This window comes from Lynx rufus, unplaced genomic scaffold, assembly GCF_022079265.1.
Source record: "Lynx rufus isolate CCGP_SWC_20201006 ecotype Redwood Valley unplaced genomic scaffold, mLynRuf1.p SCAF_7, whole genome shotgun sequence".
Classification (NCBI taxonomy): domain Eukaryota; kingdom Metazoa; phylum Chordata; class Mammalia; order Carnivora; family Felidae; genus Lynx; species Lynx rufus.
In genome coordinates, this window is record NW_025814889.1 from 75,734,849 (window position 1) to 75,762,214 (window position 27,366).

At 53.5% G+C, this 27,366-nt stretch overlaps 1 protein-coding gene across 6 annotated transcripts; it reads right to left on the bottom strand.

The window, feature by feature from the left end:
* Positions 1-136: 136 nt before the first annotated feature.
* Positions 137-18,957, bottom strand: ADCY6 (adenylate cyclase 6). Of its 6 annotated transcripts, none has more exons than XM_047066319.1 (23): positions 16,735-17,005; positions 15,813-16,155; positions 14,842-15,694; positions 11,098-11,247; positions 10,591-10,712; positions 10,383-10,494; positions 10,101-10,228; positions 9,454-9,612; positions 9,235-9,376; positions 8,989-9,117; positions 8,692-8,717; positions 8,311-8,458; positions 7,972-8,069; positions 7,707-7,794; positions 7,414-7,530; positions 6,974-7,132; positions 6,490-6,668; positions 5,568-5,603; positions 5,355-5,484; positions 4,774-5,037; positions 3,755-3,959; positions 2,803-2,927; positions 137-2,602 (listed from the first exon to the last, which is right to left on the bottom strand). In XM_047066319.1, exons 1-23 carry the CDS (start codon positions 16,778-16,780, stop codon positions 2,477-2,479), a joined length of 3,885 nt encoding a protein of 1,294 aa, XP_046922275.1. In that variant the 5' UTR covers positions 16,781-17,005; the 3' UTR covers positions 137-2,476. The 6 variants fall into 6 exon arrangements, with proteins under 6 accessions (XP_046922275.1, XP_046922274.1, XP_046922280.1 ...); XM_047066318.1 differs by having other exon boundaries at positions 14,842-15,697; XM_047066324.1 differs by lacking the exons at positions 15,813-16,155; positions 16,735-17,005 and adding an exon at positions 18,834-18,957.
* Between the last annotated feature and the right edge of the window lie 8,409 nt (positions 18,958-27,366).

Genomic DNA, 27,366 nt, shown 5'->3' on the forward strand with positions numbered 1-27,366 from the left:
AGAGGAAACCCTCTAGCCACAGAGGAAAGGCTGCCTCCTATACCTGGCTCTGCCACTTCTGACCCAACCCAGGGCCCAGAACATCTTCAGAGAGCTGGGAATTTTACAAAGAGTTTGATTTTATTGATATTTAAATATATTAAATATTTCACTGAAATACATGGTATACCACCCTCCCCCACCCCCACAGTGGTTACATTATAAAACCAAAGTCCATGGGCCTCCCATCCACTGACTCCCCCACCAACTGGTGAGAAAGGGGGCAATGGTAGCCCAGGAAAAGGGCATGGCTGGCACTGTGGTATGGGGAGTCAGGGTGTTGGACAGGTCCCTCCCACTTGACAAGAAGCAAAGACAAATCACCCAAGACTGAGGTCTTCCCACTCTGGTCTCCTTACACCCCTATCCCCACCCCAGGGCTCCAAGCAGTCCCTTTCCCATCCAGGGATATGTCTGGGGAGAGGGAGTTGATCTTCTCTCTGGACCAACTAGTCTTTTCCCCTCCTCCTGCCATAGCTAATGAAGTGCCTGATGACCCACTTGACTGATGCATCAAGATCCCCCAAGGCAGGCAGTGCAAGCCAGAAACCAGGCCTCTGCAAGGAGCTCGAGTCAGAAAAGGCATGAGGAAGGGCAAGGGTGCCACCCACCCCTTTCATTCTTCAAACTTAGCAACTCTGGAACCCTCTTCTCTGTCTCTCTAATCATCTTTAACACAAAATGATCTTCAAGCAAAATTCAGGCTAATGCCTCTGGCTTAAATAGGTACAGACAGACAGAGAAACCAAGGCACCAACTAAGTTAGGTGGCAAGGAGGTTGCAGGGAAAGGAGTAAAAGGAAGGCAGAGATAGGAAGGGAATCTAGAGTCCAACCTCCTGACCCTCCTTCCAGCCCTTGAAGGCTTCATGGAGACTGGGGAGCCAGGAACATGCTAGACTGAGACTGAAGGCTGGGGAAAGCCAAGTTTCAGGTTCCCTTGCCCCATCCCCTAGTACCAGTATCTGGGTCCTCAGAGGGATCCCATGCTACCCCAGTCCCAAAGTATACCACCATCTGGGGAACCCAGGAAAGTCCTGAGGCTCTGCCCGCCAAACCCAGACAGTTCAAGTGCATGGAGCACTGAGGCTCAAGCAGGCGCTTAGGTCCCTGCCCCAGGCAGGGAGACAGTCATGCTGCACACACGGCCCCCAAATGGCACTTAGGGATTTGGCACAAAAAGGACTCCTCTCCCCAGGGCCACCTTCCTCTTGCTGCCACACCCCATGCTACTCCTGTACAACCTAGGCGTCTCTCTCCATCCCTTGAAATCAGAAACCCTGCCTTATTCCCCGAAGACAGAGGCCCACAGGAGAGAGGCAACCCAGGGTGGAGAGCTGAGGAGAACCATAAGGACACACACAGACCTGGAAACAGATACACACACAAAAAGGCTGACAGGCACACACATTACACAGACATACAGGCCCTCCCCAGTGCCAAGACTTGGGAGGACAGGTTTGAGATCAGGGTCACCCTCCTCCATGCCCTGACCCTTTTCTATTTGGCAACAGAAGGGGTAGAGATGCTCTGTGCCCCCTTGCCAGCAGACAGCAAGAGAGCATGGGGGCAGAGTGACCTGATCCTGACCCCAATGGGGCCCTCAGATCAAGAGTCTGGTACCACCCCGCTCCCTGGCCAGCCTGCTCTCTTGGGCATCTACAGGTGAACTTCCAGCTCCTGACCTTTTGACATCCCCACATACATGCTTGCTTTCTAGCTGGGTGTTTTCACAGTACCAAAGGAGGCTAGATGCCCCTTTTCCTGGAGCTGTGCAGGAACTAGGGCTAAATCTGAGCTGTCAGAAGTCCCTTTGTTCCCCTTTGGGGACAGATCATGGGACTAGGATTTGGCAAATGGAAACATTCCCCTGAAATATGGACAGAGCAGGGTCCCCAGAGCATCTCCCTCGTCTGCCCTGTGCCTAGGAGGAAGACCCGACTGGGGTGGGGTATCCAAGGCCAGTGCTGGGGATGCAGGCATAGCAGAGGCAAGCATGGAATAGGCACTCCTCATGCCTGCCCCAGTCTTTGTACAAAATATTCCCAGGAAAAAGAGGGAAAGGAAGGGCCCAGCCCTGAGTCTGTTACCCAGACAGACAGGGAAAGGGTAGGCATGGCAAGCTGCCATTTTAATCCCTGCTGCCTCTGCTGCTGCCCTGCCCCCTCCCCTGCTCCCAAAAGCTGGAAGAGAGGAGAGGGAACAGCCCTATCCCAATTAGAAAAGTAAAAGTCACTTGCATGATCCTCTTGGTATCCCCCTGTTCACCAGCCTGAGGGCAGACGAGCATGGTCCAAGCACAGCCTGCTGGGAGGTTCCCTTTTGTGGTCAGCAGGGTCTGGAGGCTCGGTGCCCCCTGCCACAGCTCCACCCAGCGAGCACAGAGTCCACTCAAATGCCCACCTTGGTCCTGTCAGCTGAATATGTAGTTGGGTCCTGCTAACTGGGGGGGCCCCCATTGAGGAAGTAGGTGGTCATCTCCCCCTTGCCCTTCACCTTGACCACCCCTCGACACTCCAGCTGGTAGCCCTTGGCAGCTAGAACCTGGTACAAGTCCGTGGTCACCTGGGGGATGGGAGGGGAACCCACTTAGCCTGGGATCCTTCCTGCTGCATTTGCAGGGGTCCAGGGGTTTCTAGTCATGCTAGCCCCCCATCCCACACACCCCCAACCACTGAACACTGCCACCCTACCCCTGTCCTAGCTGACCTGCAGAAGCCCTCCACACCCATACCCTTCCCAGCCTCTGCTCACATCCCCCTCACCTGGATTCGGTCAGGGACCCCCGTGCTGTCCATACGGCTAGAGACATTCACTGTGTTCCCCCAGATGTCATACTGTGGTTTCCGAGCCCCAATGACGCCTGCCACGACTGGGCCCATGTTCAGCCCTGCGATGGGGACAGCAGCAAGAAACAGACTAGTGGATGTTCCAGAGTCAGCCCAGGGAGTCATCCCCCCCCTCCTGGAACCTTTAGAAGGACCCAGAGAAGAAAAATGGCAAAGGGACAAGTGTCCTGGTTGTAAAGAATGGAAGATCTGGGTATGTCAGCTGAGCAGCTCCCCTGAGTTAAAACAGCTATTGCTCTAACAGTAGCTAATCAACTGAGTGCTCGCTCTGTGCCAACCACTCTGGTAAGCTTTATGCATTCCATTATTTCATCCCTTCAACAACCCTAAAAGGCAGGTATCATCCCATTTTATAGATAACCTTGTGAAACGTAGAGGAGTTGGGCGACTTGCTAAACAAGCCAGTAGGTGGAACAACCGGAATTTAAACCAGTTATGAGTCCAGAACCCAGTCTGTTAACCATTACTCCCGCCCATCAGCTCCTAGAACATCTGAGAGGAAGTACCTCTTATTGGACTGGCCATAGGTGAGGGTACAGGTACTAGAGCTTAAATAAACCTGGTTCTGAATCCTAGTTCAGCCACCTACTAGTTGTTTGGCCTTGGCCAAGTTATTTAATGTGAGAGTCAATCTCTATCTGTAAAAGGGGATAACAATGTGAGGATTACGATGTCTCAGTGCCTAGCACACAGTAGGCCCTCAATCAATGATCTCTGTTCTTAATATGAGACGAGCTAGGAGGTGAGAGAAAAGGACATCCCAAAGGATTCCTGATGGGAAATCTGTGATGCCATCCCCAGCCTGATTCCTTGGCCTCACCCAGAAACAGCCCTGGGAAAAAGCTGCCAGGCAAGCGGGCCATCTCACCAATCTTCATCTGGAAATTGTTGAAGGAGTGCTCGTTGATGTGCTTCATCTGTTCCATGAGCCGCATGGCATAGTCAGCCAGGGCAGTGATGTGGGAGCGGCCCGCTTGATCATAGGTGCTGGCATTCAGCCCTGAGGCAGCCATGTAGGTGCTACCAATCGTCTTGATCTTCTCCAGCTGCCGGAACCGCTCCTCGCTGATGATCTGGACAGCACAGGGAGACCTGGCTGTCAAGGCAGAGAGGCCAAACCCACCCTGCCCAATGCTCACTCATGCCATGCCTCGGCCTCATCCCCCCCTTCCCTGTTTCAACAGCTCCCATCCTTTTAGTGAGTGAGTCCCGTCTTCCAGTTAGTGCAGGACTGAGGGAGGAACTTGGAAAATAGGCCTCCTTTACAAGGCAGCCATCAGAACCCCAGGCCAGGACTCAAGCATACAGCTTTAGGCCAACTTCCAAAGCTCGCTCACAAAACTTCCATAGCTCACAGAACTATAGAAGGGATATTAGCCGTCAATTATTCTAACCCTCACTTTTTGGGAAACTGAGTACCAGAGGGAAGTGACTTTCCTCCAGAACAGTAAATGACCCATTCCTGACCTGGATATTCAGGATACTTCCTCACATTTGCTTCCATTTTCTCTATTGAGGGGCCCATCTTGCTTACTTGGGCTCATGAGGTTCTGTCCAGTTTACTGCCTTCTTATTCAGTAACATCCACCCGGTACCTATCATGTCCTCTCCGCAGGTCCTCATGTCCTTTGCTCCCAGCAGTGATGACCCTGCCCCACTGGGGCTGACCTCGCTGCCTCGGACACCGAGGGTCCTTGTCCTTGTTTCTGCCATACCTACCCTTACTCCTACCCTAACATCTCTGGGTCCCATCAAACCTCCCTTCCTCCTCCCAATCCAGCCACGCCTCCTCCAATGCTGGCCCTCCTATCCAAAGTTCTCTCCACTGCCCTGGTCCGGCTAGTCTCCCTTAGGCGCTCTGCCAGCACCAACCAACCAGATAAGTACCTCATCAAAGTCAGCGATGATTTCGTTGAGCAGCCGCAGGCACTCGACGCCCTCATTGTTTGCCTCCAGCTCCACATAGAACTCAGAAAAGTTGGCAATGGAGGCAAACATGACGGCCACACACTCACACGACTGATAGTAGAGCTCATCGTTCCGGCGCTCCCGGGCCAGGAAGTGGGCAGCCACGTCCTTGGGCAGAATGTTATGGAGCAGCCTTCGGTTGTATGCCTGCAGCTCCTCCATCTCCTCCTTCTCCCCTGTTGCCTGTGGACACCACACCCATCACCCACTGCCCAACATTCACAAGAGATAGGTGCAGTGGCCAGTGCCTGGAGACGGGCATCAGAGGGAATCACGGGGAAGAAGAAAGGCATGGACAGATGAGGCCTGAAGAACAGGCAAAGGGGTGATAGGGGCAGGGACAGAATGAGGCAGGGATAGGGGATGGGCACACAGAAGGCTTGGGGCCAGGGTGGGCTTGGTGCGGCCTGAGCCTTCGCCAGCTAACAAGATGCATTTCTGGCTTGACCCAGATTCTGTCCCCAGGATCCTCCCCCTGCCCCGGAGGCCCACTCAGTCACCTGCAGTTTCCAGAGGAAGTCCAGACGAGCAGTTGATTCCACCTGCTGGGCATGCAGATACAGCGCCAGAGCAAACACCAGCAGAATCACGGGGGTCATGTATTTGAGTGCTACCCTCCCTGCAGCTGGGCTGAGGGTAAGCAGAGTCAAGCTCAGTGTCTGCAAGAGACATGTGGCAGTCCTGCCCTTTCCTGCCCCAGAGCCCTCACTTACCAGTCCAGCCCATCGAAAGTCTCATTGGAAGAAGCCCTGGCAGGAAGATACAAGAGACAAAGTCATCAGTTCTTGGGTTGCTGGGTGGGGGCAGGGAAGGGGAGACAGAAACTGCATTTACTGAGCACATAGCACAAAATAAGGCACAGGGCCAGGGCTTGTGCTTATATTAACTCATTAAGAGCAGAGGTTATGAGAAGGTTCCACTCCTAGCTCCTCCACTTACCAGTTCTGTGACCTGGAACAAGATGTTTAACTCTAGGCCTGTTTCCTCATCAGTAAAAGAGGGACAAGATCTAAATAGTGCACACAAAAGGCCTAGCATGGCACCTGGCTTGGAGTAGGGCTTCAACAAATATCACTGTAATCTCTACAACCATCTACAATCTAGGTGCCACTGCTATTTTACAGATGAGGAAACTGAGGCTCAGAGAAGTTAACTTACCTGTCTAAGGTCACATAGCTAACAAGAGGCAGAGTGGGGTTCAAACCCAGTGGACTCCAGAGGCTTTTCCTACTACACAGAGCTATGCGATGGGGTTTGCAGAGGAAAAGCCAGTGTGGTGTCCCAGGCAAAGCCCTTAATCAGGAGTCGAAAGTTTTTGTTCCTAGCCAGGGCTCTGCCACCAAGCAGCTGTGTGGCCTAAGAGAATGGGTATGAAAGCACCATGCAAATGAGAGAAGGAATTCTTTAAATGTCTAGCCTAAAGACACAGGGACTTCCCAAGACTGGGGTTTCCTTGGGGTGACGGTCGGGGGTCATATGCTGGGAGCTCCTCTACTGCCTCTTTTCCCCCTAAAGGTGAGGAGTGTGAGTGGTGACATTGCGAGGGCACAAGAGGCCTGGGGACCAGAAAAATCACAGTGACCCAGAAGGGTCAGGAAGCTCACAGGGGATTAAAGGGATTGAGGATAAACTCACAAGCCATGGACACCAAGCAGCAGGTCATAGTTGTCAAAGATGGTGGCTGGGGGGCCCAGCAGAAGCAGCACCAAATAGATGAGCCCGAGGACAAAGATCATTGCCAACTTCCCGATGCTACTGATGTGTAGGAAGACAGAGCTGGCCAAGAGACTCAGCAGCATGTTCCCAACGAAGTACTGGGGAGCAATGGCAGAGGTGGTGTTGGACGAAGACAGAAGTCATGCCCTCCCCCACCCATTCAGGAAGAGCACCGCACTTCCCTGCCTGACCTAAGCTCCCCTCCACAACCTCAAACCCAAACCTCCTTCACCTTCCACAGCCAGCCCCACACCACTCCAGGACCCCTAGATGTTCCTCCAGTAGGAACTCTGGTGAGATCCTGGGTCCCCATTGCCTGTCAGCAGGTCTGGCACAGAGGAGTCAATAACTAGTACTGATTAGGAACCCCCCACCCCATCCCGCCTGAACACGGCTTGGACACCTCAGGGAAGCTGCAAGTGGGTGCGGTGCCCTCACACAGGGGAGCATCCAGGCCCAGAGAGTAATTGAGCTGCTGCAGGTGGCAGGCAGTGATGTCAGCAGGTGTTACATTCAGCATCCGGGCTGCACAAGTCCGTATGGGGGTGTGGTTACAGGTGAACTGCAAAAGTTGAGGGAGGCATATCAGGGTACGCATGGAGGAGAGGGGCTCAAGGGCCATGCCTCAGTGCCTTATACCCTGGAGGTCAAAGTTCTCACTAAAGGATGACAGGAGATGGGGAGAGCAAGGAGAATGGGGGACTAGAGTTAACCCCACCCCCTCCTTTGGGATAACAACCTCTTGGAGGGCAGGAAATGGGTCTTATTCCTTTCTGTAGCCCCAAAGCCCAGAGCAGTGCTTGGCATAGAGGAGGGGTAGAAGAATCCCCACTTGACCTTTACCATGTTGGCGATGGCAGAGGTGAACACAAGCAAGACTGAAAAGATGCCAACCGCAGTGCTGTGTGCCCGAGAACGGACAATGCTGCGGGAAAGGCGTTGCAGGGCCTTGGGGAAGAGCTGCAGACAGGCAAGAGACCGAGAGTTAGAGACTGTGTCAGCCAAGGGGTAAGGCCAACCAGGGATGGGGCCCAGTAAGGGAGGCCTGGCCTTCTCTTCCCTCTCCCTGCATGATTCCTCACCGCCCCGGCCCAGCTTGCCCTCCCCAACCAGCCCTGGAAGAACCCCCAACATACAGAGCCACAGGAGTACACGGCACAGGTCAGCACAGTGATCAGCAACAGCAGGAAGATACTGGCATAGATCCCAAGCAGCAGAGTTGAACTAGGGCAGAAGAGGGCCAGGGAAAATGTTACTCTGGAAGTCCTGGGCATCCTTGTCCCACTCCCCAGATTGGCAGGGTACAGGCTCCCAGGACTGTGAGCTGGCATGGGTGTTTAAGAAGGTTCTGGGAAGTGGTGGAGGGAAGAGAAACAGAGCAAGGAAGGGCGGGGCTCTCACTGTGGGAAGACGAGGAGTTGGATAAAGCAGATGAAGCAGAAGACCAACAGCGCACAGGCTACGTAGGCTCCGAAGCGGGGGTCCACCTTCCGCGAGTACTGAGGGAGAAGAGGCTGAGCTGGGGGCTGGGCTCTGCCCTGGGGGAGGCAGGCCACTGCCAGGGGCCTCAAGTAGGGGCAAGCAGTGGCTCAATTAATAGGAATCCCCACTGTGCCCTGTGGTCACCCCCCAATCCTCAAAAAACCTGCTGATCCCTCAGTTGTGCTCAGCCTCCCCCCCTGAACCTCCCCTCCTACCCCGGCCCTCATCCCCCTTTGCCCTTAGCCTTTGGGGGCAAACCTTCTTTTCAAGATCCTCTCTCTGGAAGGTGAGCAGGAAGCGGCGCACATGGTCCTTCCGTAGTTGATCGATGCTGCGGGCATCGATGGCACGGCCCAGGAACTCATCTACCTCATCCTCAGGGTTCAGGGCATCTTGGGCACCCCGGCTGAGGGCAGGGGACATGGCTTCACCAGGGGCATGAGCATTACCACGTGAGAGGCAATGAGAAAGGAAGGGCATGGGCAGCACCCAAAGAATGGAGTAGCTGTGTGGCACCTACTCCCACACGACACACCTACAGTCCAGGAAAGAGGGGGGATCTCGGCTCCCCCACAGCCCTGTCCCAGGGTGTAAGTGCCTTCTCCCTCCCCTTCCTCCCTCCTCAATAACCTGACTTACTTGTCTTTGCTGGAATCATCAATGCCCTGGAGAAAGGGACAAAGTGTGCAATGGGGTGAAGGGCAGACCATCTTCGCCTCCACAATCCCTTCCCCATTCCCAACACTGTGCTGAGTGTTCCCCCCGTGTACTTTGGAGGAGCTTAGGACCCCTGTTATGAAGTCACCCCTCCTGCCCCCAGTACCAGAAGTCATACACGGAGATGTATGAGCCACAACAAGGAAGGCCAAAGAGGGAAGAGGGGCACAGCGTGTTAGGAAGGTGAGGCCTCAGGTCCTAGTGCTGTGGACCCCTCACCATCTGGCGGAAAGCCTTGGAGTCCTTGGTCCGGGAAAAGGCGCGCTCAGGCACCCAGCGTGGCATCAGTCCTTCCATGGAGTTGGCCCGTGTACGCTGCAGCTTGGCCAGCATGGCCTTCTCCTCTTTCTGTGCAGGAAGCACGGGCACAGTATCAAAAGAGGGTTCCAGACAAGATGTCTGTTTGCTCCCTGCATTTGCCCTTCTGCCTGCCTGCCCCCACCCCCACCCCCACCCTGGACTGACCCGTTTCTGGCTGGCTCCCAGGATGAGGAAGGTCTCAATATGCTGCTCCTTGAGGTATGCATTACGTTCACCACCACGGCCTGGCTCCACCTCATAATCCCCATTCAGGTACTGCAGTGTGGCCCGAGTGATATGGATGCGGCTGTGAGGGAACAGGAGGGTGAGACCTGGGCTAGCCCACCTCACTCCCATCCCTGGCCACCCGGACCCGACACTCACCCGGCCCGGCCCCCCGCCTCCATGTGGTTGGCCAGAGTCACGTCATTGGACCACACATCGAATTGCCATTTCCGCAGACCAAGGACGCCACAGTGCACACGCCCGCTGTGGATGCCCACGCGCATGTTCACGTTCACACCTGTCACCTCACGCACCAGCCTGGGAGGAGGCGGCTCCGGCTCAGCTTCTGGCACAGACATCCCCACCCCCAGCCCAGAACTAAGGCCCTTCACTCCCCTCAGAGCCAAGCAGGCAGGGACAGACCCAGGTGCCAGACATGGGAACACAGCCTTGGCTGGACATGGGCAAAAGGCTGCATGGGTCTCAAGGACAAATGTTTGAGAACTGTGTTCACCAGCATCCTGTGGAATTGAGCTACAAAGGGAGGAGTCACTGCTCTCCCCTTAGGCTTGCTCAACTAGCATTCTCACCAGCCCAAATCCCCTCACCATGGCTCCCCTACCCTGCCTGGCTGGCTGGAGTCTAAAGTGCACAAGCTGAAGAAAGATCCATTCCCCTCCCAGGCGATGGATCTCCAAAACAGAGAAACAGCCAAAACTGAGAAAAAAATCCCAAGGACACATCAAAGGGTAAGAGCTGGTGGGGGCACCCTCAGTTCCAGGGAGCCTGGGAGGGACACTGCTTACGAGATGGCCTCGATCATGTCCACCCCCATCTCCACACAGCAGTGGGCATGGTCTGCTCGGGCTTCCGGCAGCCCCGACACACAGTAGTAACAGTCCCCTAAGATCTTGATCCTCAGGCAATGATTTTCCTAAAGGGGAGAGAGTTGGAGACAGTCACTCCCACTCTCTTGCCCACCCAGCACCCTCACTGAGTCACCATCTAGCCCACTCTCCCAGGCCGCTCCAATGAGGCTATGTTCTCACCACATGCAGCCCTGCCCCCCCCAGCCCCAGCACCCTCACCGCAGCCAGTTTGTCAAACCGGGCAAAGAGCTCATTCAGGGTCATGACCAGCTCCTGCGCAGTGCACTGGGATGCCAGGCTGGTGAAGCCTTCAATGTCTGCAAACAGGATGCTGTGGACAATGGGGAGAAGATGGAAGGGCCACATGGCCCTCAAAGACTCCCAGGTCCCCCCATCCCTCCTGGGATCCTCCCACCCCCAACCCTACCTGACATTGTCATGCTTCTGTATGTAGATCTTGTGGAACATCATGTCTTCTTTCTTTGTGTTGATATCTTCTTTCATCTCCATGGCAACGTGCTGGGGCAACACTGATAGCAGCAGCCGTTCCTAGACCAGTAGTTTCAACAGGGCACCACTATCTTCTTAGCCTCATACTGTAATTCCTCCTGGTGCCTCCACAACCCCAGAGGCCTCCCAGACCCCCCCCTGGAGACCTGAGCTTCCCTTCTGGACCTCCCCTATTACAGTCTACAGCAGATATACCTCCCAGCCCTCTCTGACCACCCCCACGCAACCCCTCACTCATGCTCCCATTTACGCCCTCCCACCTTCAGACAGGACAGGAACCCCAGTGTCACAGGGATTGTGCTGTGCACAATCAGGGGGAACCATTCAGACTTATTCCATGGAGTGGTACAAGGCAGCAGATCTAGCATACAGGTTATCTGGGGGTGAGGTGGGGGAAGGCCTTGGACAGGGAGAACAGCCCCACCTGCTGCCGATTCTCATGCTGCAGGTGCAGCCGGGCCTGGATGTAACCACGGGTCTCCTGAAAGGCCTGGCGCTGAGACACCTCAGCTGGATAGTGTGTGCAGATGCCAATGACGTTGGTGCAGAGGAACAGCAGCATGTTGGCACCAAGCTGCAAGAGGGTGGCAGAGGCAGAATGGTGACCACCCCCCACCTACGCACAGGTGCAACTTGCTATCCTCTCTGTGGATGCATTGCTTCGGGAAGGAAGCCCGGATCCTGTGCCCTGTCTGTCCCCAAGCTCTCCCCACCCCTGTAATACACTTCCTTCTTCTCCCACAGGACTCTGGACCCCTGCCTGGATCACTCCACAGCTAGAAATGAGAGCTTCTCACAACTCCTGGGAGCAGAAGCACCAACCAGGGCAAGGTGGGTCATGGGGCCGGGGCCCGGAACACTATGACTTCCTGCCCCACAATCAGCCCAAACAAAAGACAAATGCTGCTCCTTCTGCATGTGGTTCTCCTCACACGACAACACCCAGGAGACTCGAGCTCTATATCCTCCTGTGAATGCCCAGGACAAGTCATCTCATCTCTCTGGGCCTCTGTTTGCTCATCTAGAACCTGGAGCAGGACAATAAGAAGATTTCTAAGGTTCCTCCCTGCTCCGACATAACTTGATAGAATAATAATTATTATTATAATCACTGGAACTAATTTGCTGGCTGTCTCCAATATGGCTGGCTTCTATAGCTGCCTCCTATACAGTAACTAATGGATTTCCTACAACTCTATGAAGTGAAACTATCTCATTTTAAAGGTGAGGTACTCAAGCACAGAGACACTAAGTAATTTGCCCAAGATCACACAGCTAATAGTGGCTGGTGTGGGACGCGAATCCAGGACAGTCAGACTCCAAAGCCTCTGTCCAAACCCTACTGCTGGTACATTCCAGATTTCCAAGATTCCTGCTTACTCCACTCACCCAAGCTCTTGAGGTCCAGCCCCATAGCCCAGGCTTGGGAGTCATCAATTTGACTATCATGAAAAACTCTTCCTAACTAGGAAGTGTTGCCACCATGCCCAGCACCCCCAATACTTGGCACAGCCAGCCCCCATGCCCTAGGACCCTGATCTCAGGATAATCACCTCTCAATCAGCATCAGTAGCACTGACTGGAGAGCATGTCTAAGAAAAGCTGGCCTCAGTGTTTCTGGAAATTCAGGGGTTAACCTGGCATTTGTGGCTCCACCCGAGTTGGCTGGGGCAGGGCTCTGGTTTGGGGAGAAGGGAGGGAAAGAGCACCAACTGGAAGAAAGGAATTCTGGGCTCTGCCCAGAACCAGAACCAGTCTTGCAAACTTGGGAAGGTCAGTTCATCTCTGGGACCTCGGCTTCAATTTTCTTAGGTAAAATGGAGGGGGAGATTCAGCAAACCCCCAGCTATTTCTAGCTCTGACCCTCTAGGACTGGCCTCCCAGCTTTCCTTCCCGGTCCAGCTCACAAGGGCCCCCCTCCCAGCAGCAGGGGTGAAGAGGGGGGCACATTATCTCCCTCAGGAGTTTCTAAGAATAGCCCCCAGTCGGGGAGAAGGGAAGGGGGGGTAAACCAGGCAACTTCCCTTCCTGGCCCCAGGAGCCCAAGAGGAAAAAGTGAGTCATGGTGGAGGGAAGGGGAAGGGGGACGAGAGACTGAAATAGATCTGTACACAGACCCCTATCCCACTGTGAGAAAAAATGGATGCCAGGGCACTAGAGGAGATTCCAGGCTGCGCCAGGGTCACTGGGTGAAACTGCTCAATGTGTCTGAATGAGTGGGTCAGAGGAGAACGAAGCCTCCTTCCCATGAGCAGGGCTGGATCTGGAAAGGGGCTGCCCAAGGAGCCTAGAAAGGAGGCCACAGACCCACACCATCCAGACACCCATAGGCCAACTGAACACAGGGAATCCTTCTTAGTTCAGAGAAGGGGTATGGGCAACCCTGGCTCTAAGGACTGGCACAGGGGCAGGGGTGACTTTCTCCCCTCGCCCCAAGAACGTGCATGCTGAGACCTACTGGGTAAGGCTGCAGCTGGGTGCCCCTGGGGAGGCAGGAGGCTGGCAGAGTCCTGGCCTCCATGGGGCTGCACCTCCCCGATCAAGCCTTGGGCCTGGCTCTGGGCACCATGCCAGCTGAAAGCAGGGAAGAGACACCCACCTACCCCTGGCCAGCCAGAGAGCTGGCTTCCTCCAAGCTCTTCCTTCCCCAGGAGGGTAGTCCAACTCCAAAGCCCAGCACAATAGCTACCTGGTGAGAAGTGGGGGGCCCGCAAGGACAGAAAGACCCTGGCCCTTTAAGAGGTCTGGCTGCCTTGTGGGTGCGTGCTCCACAAACAAATGGGCTATAAAGTTACTTTTAAAAAGGTACGTTCTGTTCCGGAGCACAAGCTGGGCGGAGAAGGGCATCATGCCAGAGCACCCAGCTTCTCACCCTGGGAGCCCCAGGCAACTTCCTCTTTGTGGGTGGGGCTAGGGTGGGCTACAGGCCACAAACCCTAGACAAGGCAGAGGCCAATTCCCTCAAAACTTGAGCAAGACAGACACCCTCAATATCAGGGTACCAGCACAGGGATCATGAGGTGTGTTGGTTAGGGGCCGTGTCTAGAGCAGCCCCTGAAGATCAGCTGGGCAAGATGTCCTGGTCTCTGCTCCCTGGTCAAGCGGATGACCTGAGATGGCCAACTCCACATGCTCCTGTCTCTCTGAAAGGGACTTCTGGGAGGGCCCTTCCCTGAGTACCATCCCCTACAGCACTCCCACACCTCCCTGCCCCCAGGTGAGAACCCTGCCCTGTCGGGTTCTACTCCACTCTGGGAGAGGGTGGAGACCTAACAGCAACATCATGAGGTAGATACTATTTTTATCCCACGTTTACAGACTGGGAAGAAGGCTGGGAGAGAAGTAAGGTTAGTTGTCTAAGAGCTCACAGAAAAGAACGCAGCCCATTGGACAACCAGGTCTGCCCGGAGCCAAGCCTTGATTTCTCACTCAAATACCATGCTGTCAAGCCCCACCCCACGCACCACTCAGAACCCAGATGCAATAGCTGGCATGGGCAGAGAACCTCGAGGCAGGGCTGCCAGACCCCTGGTGCTCAGTGGGAGGAGGGTAGGAGGAGATCAGACCCTGATGCCCCTCTTCCAACCCCACTCAAACCACTCCCAGCCCAGGAGAAAATGAATCCTACTTATCACCCTCCGCGTCCTTTTAGAGACTCCCTTGGTCCAGGAGAGAAGCAACTCCTCTCTTGCTAACTCCACCCAAACCCCGCTTGCTCCCTCCAGGTCACCACCTGGAGCTGCTTTTCAGGAATGGCACCAAGGCCTGCGTCTCATGTATCGACTTGGGGCCAGAGATGTCGCCAACACTGCTCTCTCAACCCCACTCCTGCCCTGGGGCTAAACATCACATTCCCACTTCCAGCCCTACGTCAGGTCTATGGGCTACACGATTTCAGGTGCCTCAGGCCAAAGAGCTGTAAACCGTGGCCCTTGGTGAGAGTACAAGCTGGGTCCTGGGGCCCTCCCTCTCCTCAGCAGTGCCCTCTGCTCCAGATCCCAGATGGAGCCGACCCCTGAAACCTCGCCTCCCATCATCTGCCCTTCCTCTTGGACACAACCAGACATCCCTACACCCAGTCCCCACCCACCCTCGATTACCAGACCCCTTCTCATTCCCGGCCTGGTGCCCCCAGCCACTACCCTGTGCCTGCTTCCTGACTACGCACCTGCTTCCAGAGGAAGGCATCACCATGGTTGAGCTGCCAGGCCAAGATCAGATGCAGGGTGGAGAGGCCCAGGCCACTGAAGACAGCCGCCCGCATGCGGATGGGTAGGAGCGTGTAAGTGATGTAGACAAAAAACACGGGGCACCAGAGGCCCACAGAGGGGCTGCGGGGGTTGGCTGCCAGGGCACCCCCAACCTGCACGGCTGCCAGGATGCCCAGCACCACATAGCTCACCACCCACATGGAGTCCTGGCGGAAGCTGTGCCGGTTACACACCACCATGAGCGCTACAAAGAGGGCGGCGGCACAGGCCAGTAGGGCCACATAGGCAGGCTGAGGGCGGGCAGGTGCAGCATGAAAGGCTAGCAGCACGGCCGTCAGCAGCACCAGCACGGCCATCAGCAGCGTCAGGCTGCTCTGGTTCATCTGAAAGAAGTACCGCTGGTACAGGCGCTCCAGCTTGGCCGAGCGGAACTGCTTGGACTGGAACACCTGGGCCAGACGGCGCCAGCAAGACCGCCTACCCCGGGCTGCCACGTCGGGTGCCACCTCGGCTGCCCCGACCGCCGCCATCACCTCAGTGTCCTCAAAGCCGAGGGCCACCGCCCGCAGCCCCGGCTCCTTGCCTGGGCCACCTCTCCGCAAGAAAGTCTCATCCTGCCAGGGGCACCGAGGAGGAGCTGCAGGGGTGGGGCTGGGGGGCTGTGCATCCCGGAGGCAGCTCATATAGCGCGGTGTGCAGAAGCCGCTGGTCCGAGTCCCACGGCGTGGACGCTTCTGCCCATTGCGTTCACCCCAGGCTGTTTTCCGTTCATCCACCTTGGGGACCAGGAGGCCACTAAACCAGGACATGCTGCTGAGAGAAGGGAACGAGTTGGTATTAACACCACCGTCACGGCCTACCGCCACCAGTAACTACATAAACCAAGTACATCCACAGCCAAGCTAAACGCTTCCGACACACCACTCACATAAAAGTATGGAGGAGGATGACGGGATCCCCATTCAGCAGGTGAGGAAACCGAGACAGAAGCAGGCGGGTAACTCGCCCTACATCAAGCAGCCACGGAGGTGTGGGAACCAAGATTCTAACCCAGATCTGCCAGACTCCAAAGCAGTACACTTCAACATTCACCTCTTCCCTAAAAAGCACTGATTTCTTGGTGGTTACAAGCTCGAGTGCTGTGTCAATAAGCAAAGGAGGTCTGGGAGGAACTGAAAAGTCCACTCCCGAGCACCGGGGCAGGTACCACACCAGCACATAGCCGGCACCGGCATCCCAGTGGAGCCTGATCTTCTGATTTTCAACAGAAGCTGAAAAAAATGTACATTTTAACATGACATCTCCTGAGTTTTAAATGCTGGCAAGTAACTCACATTTTTCAACACTGCAAGCCAAATAAATCACGTCTATGGAATGAATTCAGCCTGTGAGCTGCCAATCGGTGACCTCTATACAAAAGGGAATCTCTTTCTACATTGTTCCTCATCGTACTCACACCATGCACACTTCACCAAGCCAAATTCAACTTCTCCCTCGGGTCACAGCTTAGATGGAACTTCCTCAGGGAAGATGTCCCAGCTCCCCCACCCACACTAAATTTGGCCCCCTGTTTACCCTCTGTACATTTCCTCCATAGTACTTATCACAATTAAATTGCCCCTTGTTCATGTGTCCCCACCCCTCTCACTATAAACTTTTGTGAGGGTAGGGATTGTCCTGTTTTGCTTAGCACCTTAGCCCCAGCACCGAGTACTGAGCCTGGCTCATGGTAAGGACTTGAGAAATGTATGTTGAAAAGACAGAGAGAAAGCTCAAGGGCACTGGCATAGAGCAGCTACTGTGTAATAATAATAAAGAGTGATAATCCTATGATTCTTCATCTTTCTCACCGCACTCCAGTTCTATTAGCCTCCTTGCTGGTCCCCAACACACCATGCACGGGGCGGCCTGGGACTGTGGTGCCCGCTGCCTGGACTAAGAGCTCCTCCAGGTCACAGCTCAAGTGTTCCCTTATCAGTGAGTCTTTCCCTGACCGTTCTATTAAAATAGCAACCCCCTTTCCTGGAGCTCCCTATCTTTCTTCCCAGCTTCATGCTTTATTTTTCTCCACAGCTCTTATCAGCAACTGCCATTCTATATATTTTCCTTATTTGTTCATTGTCTCTCCTCACTGGAATGTCAGCCTCATGAAGGCAGGGATTTGGGCCCATTTCGCTCCCTGCTGTATCTGCAAACACCTAATAGGGTCTAAATAAGTGTTCCTAGAGCGGATGGGTAGATAATATTTTCTCTGTGCTTTAAACTCTTCGAGGTCCCTTTCACATACCCAATTCCATCTGATCTTCACCAAAGCCCTGCGAAACTGCTCCTGTGGCCACCTTGCACACAGATTTGACAGGGGGAAGGAAGGAAGGAAGGAAGGAAGGAAGGAAGGAAGGAAGGAAGGAAGGAAGGAAGAGAAGGGAGAAGGAAAGAAGGAAAGAAAGAAAACAAGGTCCATAGCAGTTCTATACAGCTGGCCCAAGTTACAGAGATCCTAGGTCACCAAATTAGCCCCAGATCTCAGGTCTCCTGGAGGGTAGTGCCTTCAACTGGGGTGGGGAGGACTCTATGACAATACACTCAATGTGTCTCCTAGCTGAGAGCAGCTCAAGAGAAAGTGTGGATGAGAGCATTCTCGTCCACAGATGCCTGTGTCTCTAACAGGGCCACAGTCCTCCATGCCCACAGGGCACCCCGGGGCTCTTTGTATTTAAACCTTCAGAGCTAGCAGCCTTGACATTTGTCCTGGGGGGGGGGGGGGGAGGAGTAATGCCCACAGGATCAGCAGCTCAAGGCAGACAAGTGGCACTTCGAGCAGACACCCAGAGGCCCACTAAACAGAAGGCAGACTGGGGACCTCTCTGCATGCTAGAGACCCACATCCCTGGATCACTCTCAGCCAACTTCTCTCAGCATCCCTTCTCCCGTATCCCACAGAGCACCATGCCCTCCTAACATCACCAACAGCACCCTCTGGAGGGACAGATCAGAAATCCAAGACTTTGGGTCAGGTTGGCATTTGGAAAAAGTCACCAAAGGAAGCCTGGCTCTTCAAAATACTTCATTAAAAGCACAATTTTTGGAGCAAGACCAGGCTTCAAACCTTAGGGTAATTACATGCTGGCTGCACAGCCTTGAACAAGTTACTATCTCCCTGTATCAGTTTCTTCATCTGTAAAATGGGAAAAGTAATAGTCATGAAAAAAATCCAACAGTATCTTTCACATAACACACACCCGATAAATGAGTTCTTCTCCCCCACCCTATACCACTTTGAACCCAAAACTCTGCCAGCGTCCAAGAAATGGAAAGACAGAAGAGCCACAAGCAAGAACACACATCTCCCCAGCCAGTTAGACACCTGGTTCTAACAGTCCCCACGTCCTTGGCTGTCAGTCCCCAGAGCTGCTGGAGACAAAGCCCAGAGTGAGCAGGTTTCCCACCACCCCTACCATGACATTTTGCTTCAGCCTCCTCCTACTTGCCAGTCCCCTGCCCTGTATTAACCATTCCTCCCCCCGCTTGAAATGGCCCAGACCTCTGTTCCCAAAGGACCTGTTTCTGGCCATGTTCCCAGCCTCCTGGAAGCACATCCTAGCATCTGGCTCATACCCACAGAGGAAGGGGCAGACACTGTCCAGGAGAATGCATGACCATCCCCAGAACACTCTGACTCCCCAAGAGGTTAGCTTCCGAGTTATGTAACTGTCCAACTAACTGCAACCACCCCACCTGGGACTCCACCCCAAGCACCACTGCCCACCTTGGAGAACTCACCAGGCTCCTAGCACTCCTGGCACCCCAGACTAGGCCGGTATGACAAGGAACAAGGGAGGGCACTGCTCAAAGCCACAAAACTTCCCTACATGGTCCCCCAACCTTCGTTGTCCAGAAATAATCCGTCACTCTGAACCACAGACCACCTCCCTCTTCCCCTGCCTCCAACCTTTTCCGCCCCTGGGTCCTGGTCCCTTGCTCTCTCTCACAGATGTGCTGCTCCAGACACCAGCTCCCACAGCCAGAGCCACATCCATTCAGCTTGGCAGTTGGAGGCCCAGTGCCTCCCAGACCTCAAGTCCCTCCCAACACTGATCCTCCGGCTTGAGACCCAGAGTCTGAAGCAGGCCAAGGCCCAGCCCCAAGGATAGCTCTGCCCACTGCTTTGCCCAAACCCTCTTCCTGGCCACCTCTGTCTGTCCCTGCCCCTGCCCTCCTTGGCAGAAGGAGGCTCCAGGGGATTTAAAGTGACTTCAGAAAGTTCATGGTAGAAGGCGCTGCCCAGGCAGGGCCCTTCAGTGCCAGCACCGCCCACCATGCTGGGAAGTGGGCCTCAATTCCAGGCCTTTCCAGATGTAGAGGAGCCTCCCCCAAGGCCTGTATCTGGAGGTCCAGGATTGCCTTGGCCTGGCTTCCCCGACCTTCAGTCTCCCTGAAGACCGCAGAAGGCTCCCACTTCCACACCCAAGCACACAACCCCCACTAGGATTTTCCACCCACAGGGGTGTTCTAGTAAGGGGAGGGTATGGGGAAAGAGTCCCCATCTCGGGATTCCACCTCTAGGTTTTCGGTCAGGCCACGTTCAGAATAAAGTCTGCTCCCCACCCTGGCCCCCTGCAGCGGGCAGTGACACCACCCTTTTCATCGCCAAGCTCTGGGGTTAGGGGAGTTGGGGGGAACTCCTGCAGGCAGAGGGCATTCCCTCCTGCCGCCCAGACTGCCCTCCTCCCTTAAACACAATCACAGTCTACCCCAAACTCGGAGGCTCACCCCACAGCCCCTCTGCGAAAACCTCACCCAGTCCCTCCCCCAATACATGCCTTTCCCCGGGTCCCAGCAAGCCTGACACTCGCTTCGGGTGGAGGAAGGGGGTGAGGGTGGGAGCCTTGAGCCCCCCATCTCCTCCCCGATTTCTCAGTCCAGCCCCAATGGCCTCAGGCTCGCCTCCAAACACTATCGAGCCTCCCCATCTCGCGCTTCTGTGCCCCCAACAAAAAACCCTCACTCTCGGGAGCCGCGCGGAGTCTTCACGCCCCCCCCCCCGAGACCCGAGCGCCCAGCGCCGCCGCTCCCCTCCACCGCTCCTCCGCGCGGGCTCACCTGCCTGCCGGGCTCCGCGCCTCCCCCGGGCCCCCGCCCCGCCACCGCCGCGGGCTCCGGCCGGGCGGCCGGCCGTCCCGCGGTCCTGCTCCGTGCCCGCGCGTCCCGGCCGTCCCTCCCGCTGTCCGCAGTCCGCCCGGCCCGCGCCCCCTCCTAGCTGGCCAGCGCAGCCGCCCTCTACCCCGGATCCAGAAGTCCCCTCCCCGCCGGCTCCCGGACTCCCCGCCTTAAAGGCACAAGCTCCTATTGTCTGGGCGCCCCCTCCCCCTCCGCCTCCCGAGCCCCGCGCGGGGCCCACTCCCCTTCCGAGGAGCCGGGTAGGGGTGGGGGAGCCCGAGCAGCGCCCCTCCCTCCGCGCGCCCCCCTCCTCTCTCCGGCCGCTCCCTCCCCCAGTCCTGGGAAAACAAGTGGCTTCTGTTCTGGGATCAAGACCCTAGGGGAGGGGGCCGTCCCGCCCGCTGCCCCTTCCCTCCACCCCCTGGATGCCTCCTGCAGCGTTCTCCGCCCACCCTCACCCAGGGGTCCCCGGGAGCGCCAGCAAACCCACTCTTTCTCAGCGATTACCCACCGCCCCCTCCCGCCCCGCCCCGCCCCGCGCCAGGAGGGTCGGCTTCCTTCCGGCCGGGGTCCCTGGAGGCTGAACCTGCCCCCCGCGCCCACTCCTCAATCCTCCTCCCTTCCTCCCACCCCCAGCCCCCACCCTGCCATTCCCGCCCAGCCGCCGCGGCCCCGCTCCCTCCCGCGGGAACTCAGTTTAATAATTAATCAAGATTTCATTCCACCGGGCGCCAGGTGTGTGCGGCCTGCTTCCCCACAAGCCACTTGTTTCCTTCTTCCCCAACCCTCTGGGGCACCGGCCCGACGCGAACCTGCTGCACCCAGAGCCCAAGAGGGAGACTGAAGGCAGGGGCGCTCTCCCCCGCGGCCCACTGCCCCACTCTCTCGGCAGCCCCTCCCTCGCACCTGACAACGGGCAGAGGCCCTCCCCCGGGCACCATTTACCCAAAGGGTTGTGCTTCCCTGCAGCGGGTGGGGGCGAAGAGGGGTGCATTGCTAGGTGCACGTACTGAGAAATTATTGGGGATTTTTATTTATTTCCCACGTTTTCTCGCACAAAGCATCAACCGAAGTTACCTGGGTGATGGGAAAATCACGTGGAAGCTGCTTTAACCCTTTAAGGGTTTGAAACATGCTATAGCCAGAAAGGGGAAGAGAGTTAATTCCCAGAATGTGGGTGAGTCTGACTTTGGAACGAATGCCATTCATTGCTCCAGAGCTGGGAAGAGGGCAGCTTGCCTGGCTTGCTTCCCTTGGAAGCCTGGCTAGTGGTTCCCTCAACCACACCCATGGCTCCTTTTGCCGTAGGCAGCTCCTTCCCCACCCAGTGTCCCACCTCAGCTGGCTCTTCAGCGCCTTCTACTACGCTGTAGACCTTCAAAGCCCAACTCTAGTCCTGACAAATCCCCACTGGGGTTCCTAAACCCAGGATAGAACTTGAGGCAAGGAAGAGAGGGGAGGAATTAGGGAAATCTGTTTCCATCGCTCATCAGCCATATGTAATATCAAACTATGTGCTTTGGTAAATCATCACTTACCCTCTTGGAGCCTCATCTAAAAAATGGGAATTTTTTTCAAGATTTTATTTTATTTTATTTTTTTTCAAATTTTTTCAACGTTTATTTATTTTTGGGACAGAGAGAGACAGAGCATGAACGGGGGAGGGGCAGAGAGAGAGGGAGACACAGAATCGGAAACAGGCTCCAGGCTCTGAGCCATCAGCCCAGAGCCCGACGCGGGGCTCGAACTCACGGACCGCGAGATCGTGACCTGGCTGAAGCCGGACGCTTAACCGACTGCGCCACCCAGGCGCCCCTCAAGATTTTATTTTTAAGTAAATAAGTCAGAGAAAGAAAGATATCATATGATTTCACTCATATGTGGAAATTGAGAAACTTAGGGGATGAACATAGGGGAAAGGAAGGAAAAATAAGACAAAAACAGAGGGGGAGGCAAACTGTCAGAGACTCTTAAATACAGAGAACAAACAGGGGTGATGGTGGTGTGGGGGTGGGTTAACTGGGTGATGGGCATTAAGGAGGGCATTTGTTGGGATGAGCACTGGGTGTCATACATAAGAGATGAATCACTGGGTTCTATCCCTGAAGCCAAGACCACACTGTATGTTAACTAACTTGAGAAAAAAAAAAAAAAAGATTTTATTTTTAAGTAATCTCCACACCCAAAGTGGGGCTCAAACTTACAACCCCCGAGATCAAGAGTCACACTCTCTACCCACTGAGCCAGGCAGGCACCCCTAAAATGGGAATTTTAAAAGATTCTACTAAAATAAAATAGAAAACATAAAATAGGGATAAAATGATCTGCCTTGTCTTTCTTACAGGATTTTAAGGCTCACACAAAAAAATGTTTGAAAATGGGAAATGAAAATGAGAAAGGTTACAGATTATTCTGCTGTGGACGATTCTTGGTTGTACAGGCCTGGCCTATTATTTGACCTTTGGGGCCTCTTTGCTTGACTTCTCCCTTCAAGTAGCCACTGTTCTCACCACTATCAAAATTTCCTCTCCACCCTTAAGCCAGTATCTGCCATTTACCTCTTAGAATAATACGTTCATGGGCCACATGGGGAAAATCCAAAACACAATTGAGAAAAAAATAAAATTTTGAAATTTACGTGCATCTGTGTGCATTATAACGTTATTTTTTTGGAACTGAAGGCTTTGTCCTTCATCGTCTTTTGGAATGAAAAAAAAATTTGACACCAACCAAGTCAGCTGGAAAAATGTGCCAAGGGTCCATCTCTGGGTGCTTTCAGTCACACAGGCCTCCCCTACCCTTGTGTATGGCCGGGTGTTAGTCTGGCCTCCTGAGTTCTACTGCTGGTTGCTGGAGGGCAGAGGTACCGTCAGCCCTTTTCTTTGCTCCTCCTCACCATCAGCACCTTACACAGAGGACCTCTTCGAGCACTATAGACTGGCCCTGAAAAATGATTCCAGTCTCTTGTTCCATGGATAGGAAACATGAGCTAGGGCTAGACACATGGGAAACACTCAATTATTGAATTTTTAAATTTTTTTTTTTAACGTTTATTTATTTTTGGGACAGAGAGAGACAGAGCATGAACGGGGGAGGGGCAGAGAGAGAGGGAGACACAGAATCGGAAACAGGCTCCAGGCTCCGAGCCATCAGCCCAGAGCCCGACGCGGGGCTCGAACTCACGGACCGCGAGATCGTGACCCGGCTGAAGTCGGACGCCTAACCGACTGCGCCACCCAGGCGCCCCTCAATTATTGAATTTTTAAATGTACAGGACATTAGAGCAGGAAGGGGTCATAAAGATGGTCAATTTCAGCTGCTATCCTTTTGGTAATTTTAATAGCAAGCACTTGTTTAGCATTTACTATGTGCCAAGTTTTCTTCAAAGCCCTTAACACAAAATAATTAGTCTAATCCTTATAAAACTGCCTGATGCTATTATTGTCATGTTCATCTTAGACATGGGAAAAATTGAGGCACAGAGAGGTCCAATAATGGAGTCTCTGAGACAGTGGTTCTCAGACTTACACTGAGCCCCTACCCTAGAAGAAATGATACTCTCAGCAGAACACGATGAAATAGTAACATATTAAAATAACGGAAAAAATAAATAAAATAACTAAATCACGATTTTGTGCTATTGCCAGATCTGACAGAGTCTAGAATCACAGACACCAAAGACTTAGGGGGGAAAATATTGGAAAAGTCTTAACATAGAGGAAATTCTACCAATTTTTTTTTCTTTGAACTGGGACAAGATGGCTCTTACTGAATTTTTATGACAGAATACCTTGCTCCAGCTTACAGAATATCAGCCCCACTGAGCCCAGTTCGAGAACTGCTACAAGTAAAATATTCAGAAAGGACCTCCTCGTCACAGGATGGAAAATAAACATCAAGTCAGGAATTAATTGAAAGGTCTTCACCCTGACAATGAAAAGAAAAAAGGAGCCAAGGCAGCTGGCATGAACTGTTTCTATTTCTCCAAGTCTAGCTTGGTCTCAATGACCTTGGTTTTTCTAATACAGACCACACTCACAGTGATGTAGTCACACCTCTCACTTTCAGGAAGGAGAAATTCCCACAAGGAGAGTGTATCACATGTAAATGCAAGTTTCATATACCCCTAAGTGTATCTGGACAACACTCTATAAATATCCTGTGTTGAAAACATCCTGTAACAAAACTAATGGATGGGCTTGAGTCCCCTGAGTCTTCCCAGAGGCTAAGTGAATCTCTGCCTACTCCCTTTTACAAAGCAAGGATTCCTTTTACAGTGCAAATAACCATTCCCTAACTTCTCTGTCTTAAACATTAGATTTCTGCCCATTACATTTTCTGAAAGTAAGAAAGAAAGATGTGCAAAGAAAACCCACGTTCGTTCAATGCAGCATATATACCCTGCCCACCTCACCACCCCTAATGAGACTGCAGCACCCCAAAGATTTTGGCTTCCTCTAGGTCCCAGGGTTGGAGGAGGCCTTGGCCCCCACCCGTCCCACAACAACTGCCACCCAAACGAATGAAATGATTGACCATAAGCTCCCAAGGGATACAAACTTCCCTTGCCTATTCCTTAGCTCCCCACCATTTATTCATTCATCCATCCTTTGCACAAATCTGTACTGAGAGACTTCTATGGCCAGATAGGGCTCTGTTAATAGGCACTAAGGATATAGTAGTTGAACTCGGCAGACTGGCTCTCTGTTCTTATGGAGTTGACTTCTAGTGGGAAGGGACAAGAAACCAGTGAACAGATGAAAAGGTAGTTGATGGTGATAAGTTGCCATGATCACAATTAGAAGTGGGGATGGATAGGAAGTGACCGGAGGAGAAACCCAGGCTGGATTGTCCAGGGGCCTCCCTGAGGAAGTGACGTTCACGGAGACCTGAATGGCAAGGAGTCAGCCATGCAAAGAATCTGGGTGAAGAGCGTTCCAAGCAGAGGGAACAACTCGTGCAAAAGTCCTAAGGCAATAGCAAGTTCACTGTGTTCAAGAAACAGAAAGAAAGTCAGCGAGGCCAAAGCCCAGTGTGTTGGAAGAGAGTACAGAGTGAGGTCAGAGAAGGAGACATGCCTTAGCTAGTACAGAAGCTCACAGGCCGGGGTAAGGAGTTTGGATTATATGCAAAGTGTAATGAGAAGCCTTTGGAAGATGTTAGGCTCGGAAGCGGCATGATCTGATTTATGGTTTTAAAAGATCGTTGGCTGCTGGGTACACAATAAATCAAGGGATCAAGAGATGCAAGGGAAACCACTTAAGAAGCTATCATAGTGGCACAGGGAGAAACGGCAGTGGCTTGGACAAGGATGGCAATAGAGGGCTGTTGAGAAATGCTTTGGAGTTGGAGTACCGAAGCCAGCCTTGGTTCCCTGTGTGTGGTTTATTCATATCAACAACCGAAAAATATCTATTGAGCACCTACCATATGCCAGGCACAGTGCCAGGAACTGGACGTTACAGTCCAGAGGAGAAGACAAACCTACCTCCTCCTGCCCTATTGCCATAGAAAGCTCTAGGCTGGGAAGCTACTGCCCATCCCCAACCCTGCCCCATTTTCAGGGCCAGAGGCACCCCACCCCTGCACTCTACTCCAGTGCTGAGCTGGGGTTGATGGGGTGGGGGGAGTGTTTACAGTTGGAGAATTGATGCCATAAAAAAGAGTCCAAAGTTCTCCCAAGATCTCAGAACAAAGACCAGGGGAGTCCAAAGCCCCAACAGTGGGGAGAGGGTGCAGCCAGGGCCACAAAGACAAGAGAAACCTGTTGGTACCCACACCACTGCTCCTTCTTCTCTGGGTCCCCAGAGCCCAGCCTGCAGGAACCCTAACCAAGCCTGACTGCCTCAGCCTTCTCCACCATTCCTGGTAATTCTGCTGCCCCAATAACCTCTTGCTCCCTTCGTAGATTTCTGAGTCTCATGTGCCCTCTGGTGGCAGATTTCTGACACTGCATTCCCATAGTTAATCGCCCCAGGTTTTCACTACTTAATCTACGGTCTTCTCCTCTGGCTCCCTGCTCCCTGCGGGGCAGTATGGGAAATCCTGGGAAGGGCTGGGAATGTCACTGCATTAAAGCAAAGGGTCATATCAGTTTCTGAGACACGAGCCAGCTCTCCATCTGCAGATTTGTCTTTTGTTTGTAAACTGAATGAACTATTTTTGAGCATCTACTTGCTGTGAGCTGATCCCAGGCACCAGCCTGTGTGAAGCTGACCCAAGCTCAGATGATCAGGCACTCCAACCAAGGGCTTTGAGTCTGGAGCTGGTGAAGTGAAGAAGCTAGATCAGTTTAGAATTTATTCTGCTGTTGGCGATGGTGTGCCCAGTGACAGTGGCAAGAACCTCCAAAACCAAACCCTTCCATGGTTCCTGCTGCCTAATTTCCCTTTGTTCCTGCATGTTTTTTTTTTAATTTTTTTTTCAACGTTTATTTATTTTTGGGACAGAGAGAGACAGAGCATGAACGGGGGAGGGGCAGAGAGAGAGGGAGACACAGAACCGGAAACAGGCTCCAGGCTCTGAGCCATCAGCCCAGAGCCTGACGCGGGGCTCGAACTCACGGACCGCGAGATCGTGACCTGGCTGAAGTCGGACGCTTAACCGACTGCGCCACCCAGGCGCCCCCCTGCATGTTTTTAAAGACTGGTTAGTACTCTGGCCTTTCCGTCAATTCCATGGAAAAGTTATTCCTTACCCCTCCAATGAATGTCTCTTCCCACATTAACTGGAGTTGGTTTCTGGTTTTGTAACCAAGAAGACACCTGGTACATTGGACAATTGATCAAGCCTCCCTGAGCCTTGGTTTCCTCCTCAGTAAAAAAGGATGATAACAATGGCTTCCATATACAAGGCTGTTTTGTTAAGTGTGTTAGTTACCTAGTGCTACATAACAAATGGCCACACATTTGCCATCTTAAAACAACACACATTTATTATCTCATAGGTTCTGTAGATCAGGAATCTGGACATGTCTAAGCTGGATGCTGTAGGCTTCAAGACCTCACAAAGATGCCAGGGCTGCAGTCTCATCTGAGGCTCGAATGAGAAAGAACCCAACTCCAAATTCAGGTGGCTGTTGGCAGGATCGAGTTCCTTCAGGTTGCTGAACGGGCCACATGGGCCTCTCCAACATGGCAGCTTGCTTCATCAAAGCCAGGAAAGGATAGAGTCTGCCAGCAAGATGGAAGTCATATACATCTCCAAAGGCAAGGGAATTAAAAACAAAAATGAACTATTGGGACCTCAAGATAAAAAGCTTCTGCACTGCAAAGGAAACAATCAACAAAACTAAAAGGCAACCGACAGAATGGGAAAAGATATTT

Bases quoted from the DNA above. Each gene is read 5' to 3' on its own strand.
- ADCY6 (XM_047066318.1), bottom strand. From the start codon at position 16,780: ATGGTGTGTTGGGGACCAGCAAGGAGGCTAATAGAACTGGAGTGCG. The intron at 15,698-15,812 runs GTGAGTGGTGTG...CCCTTCTCTCAG, and splicing joins ATCCTCCTCCATACTTTTAT to CAGCATGTCCTGGTTTAGTG. The intron at 10,229-10,382 runs GTGAGGGTGCTG...TCTCCCCTTTAG, and splicing joins GGTTTGACAAACTGGCTGCG to GAAAATCATTGCCTGAGGAT.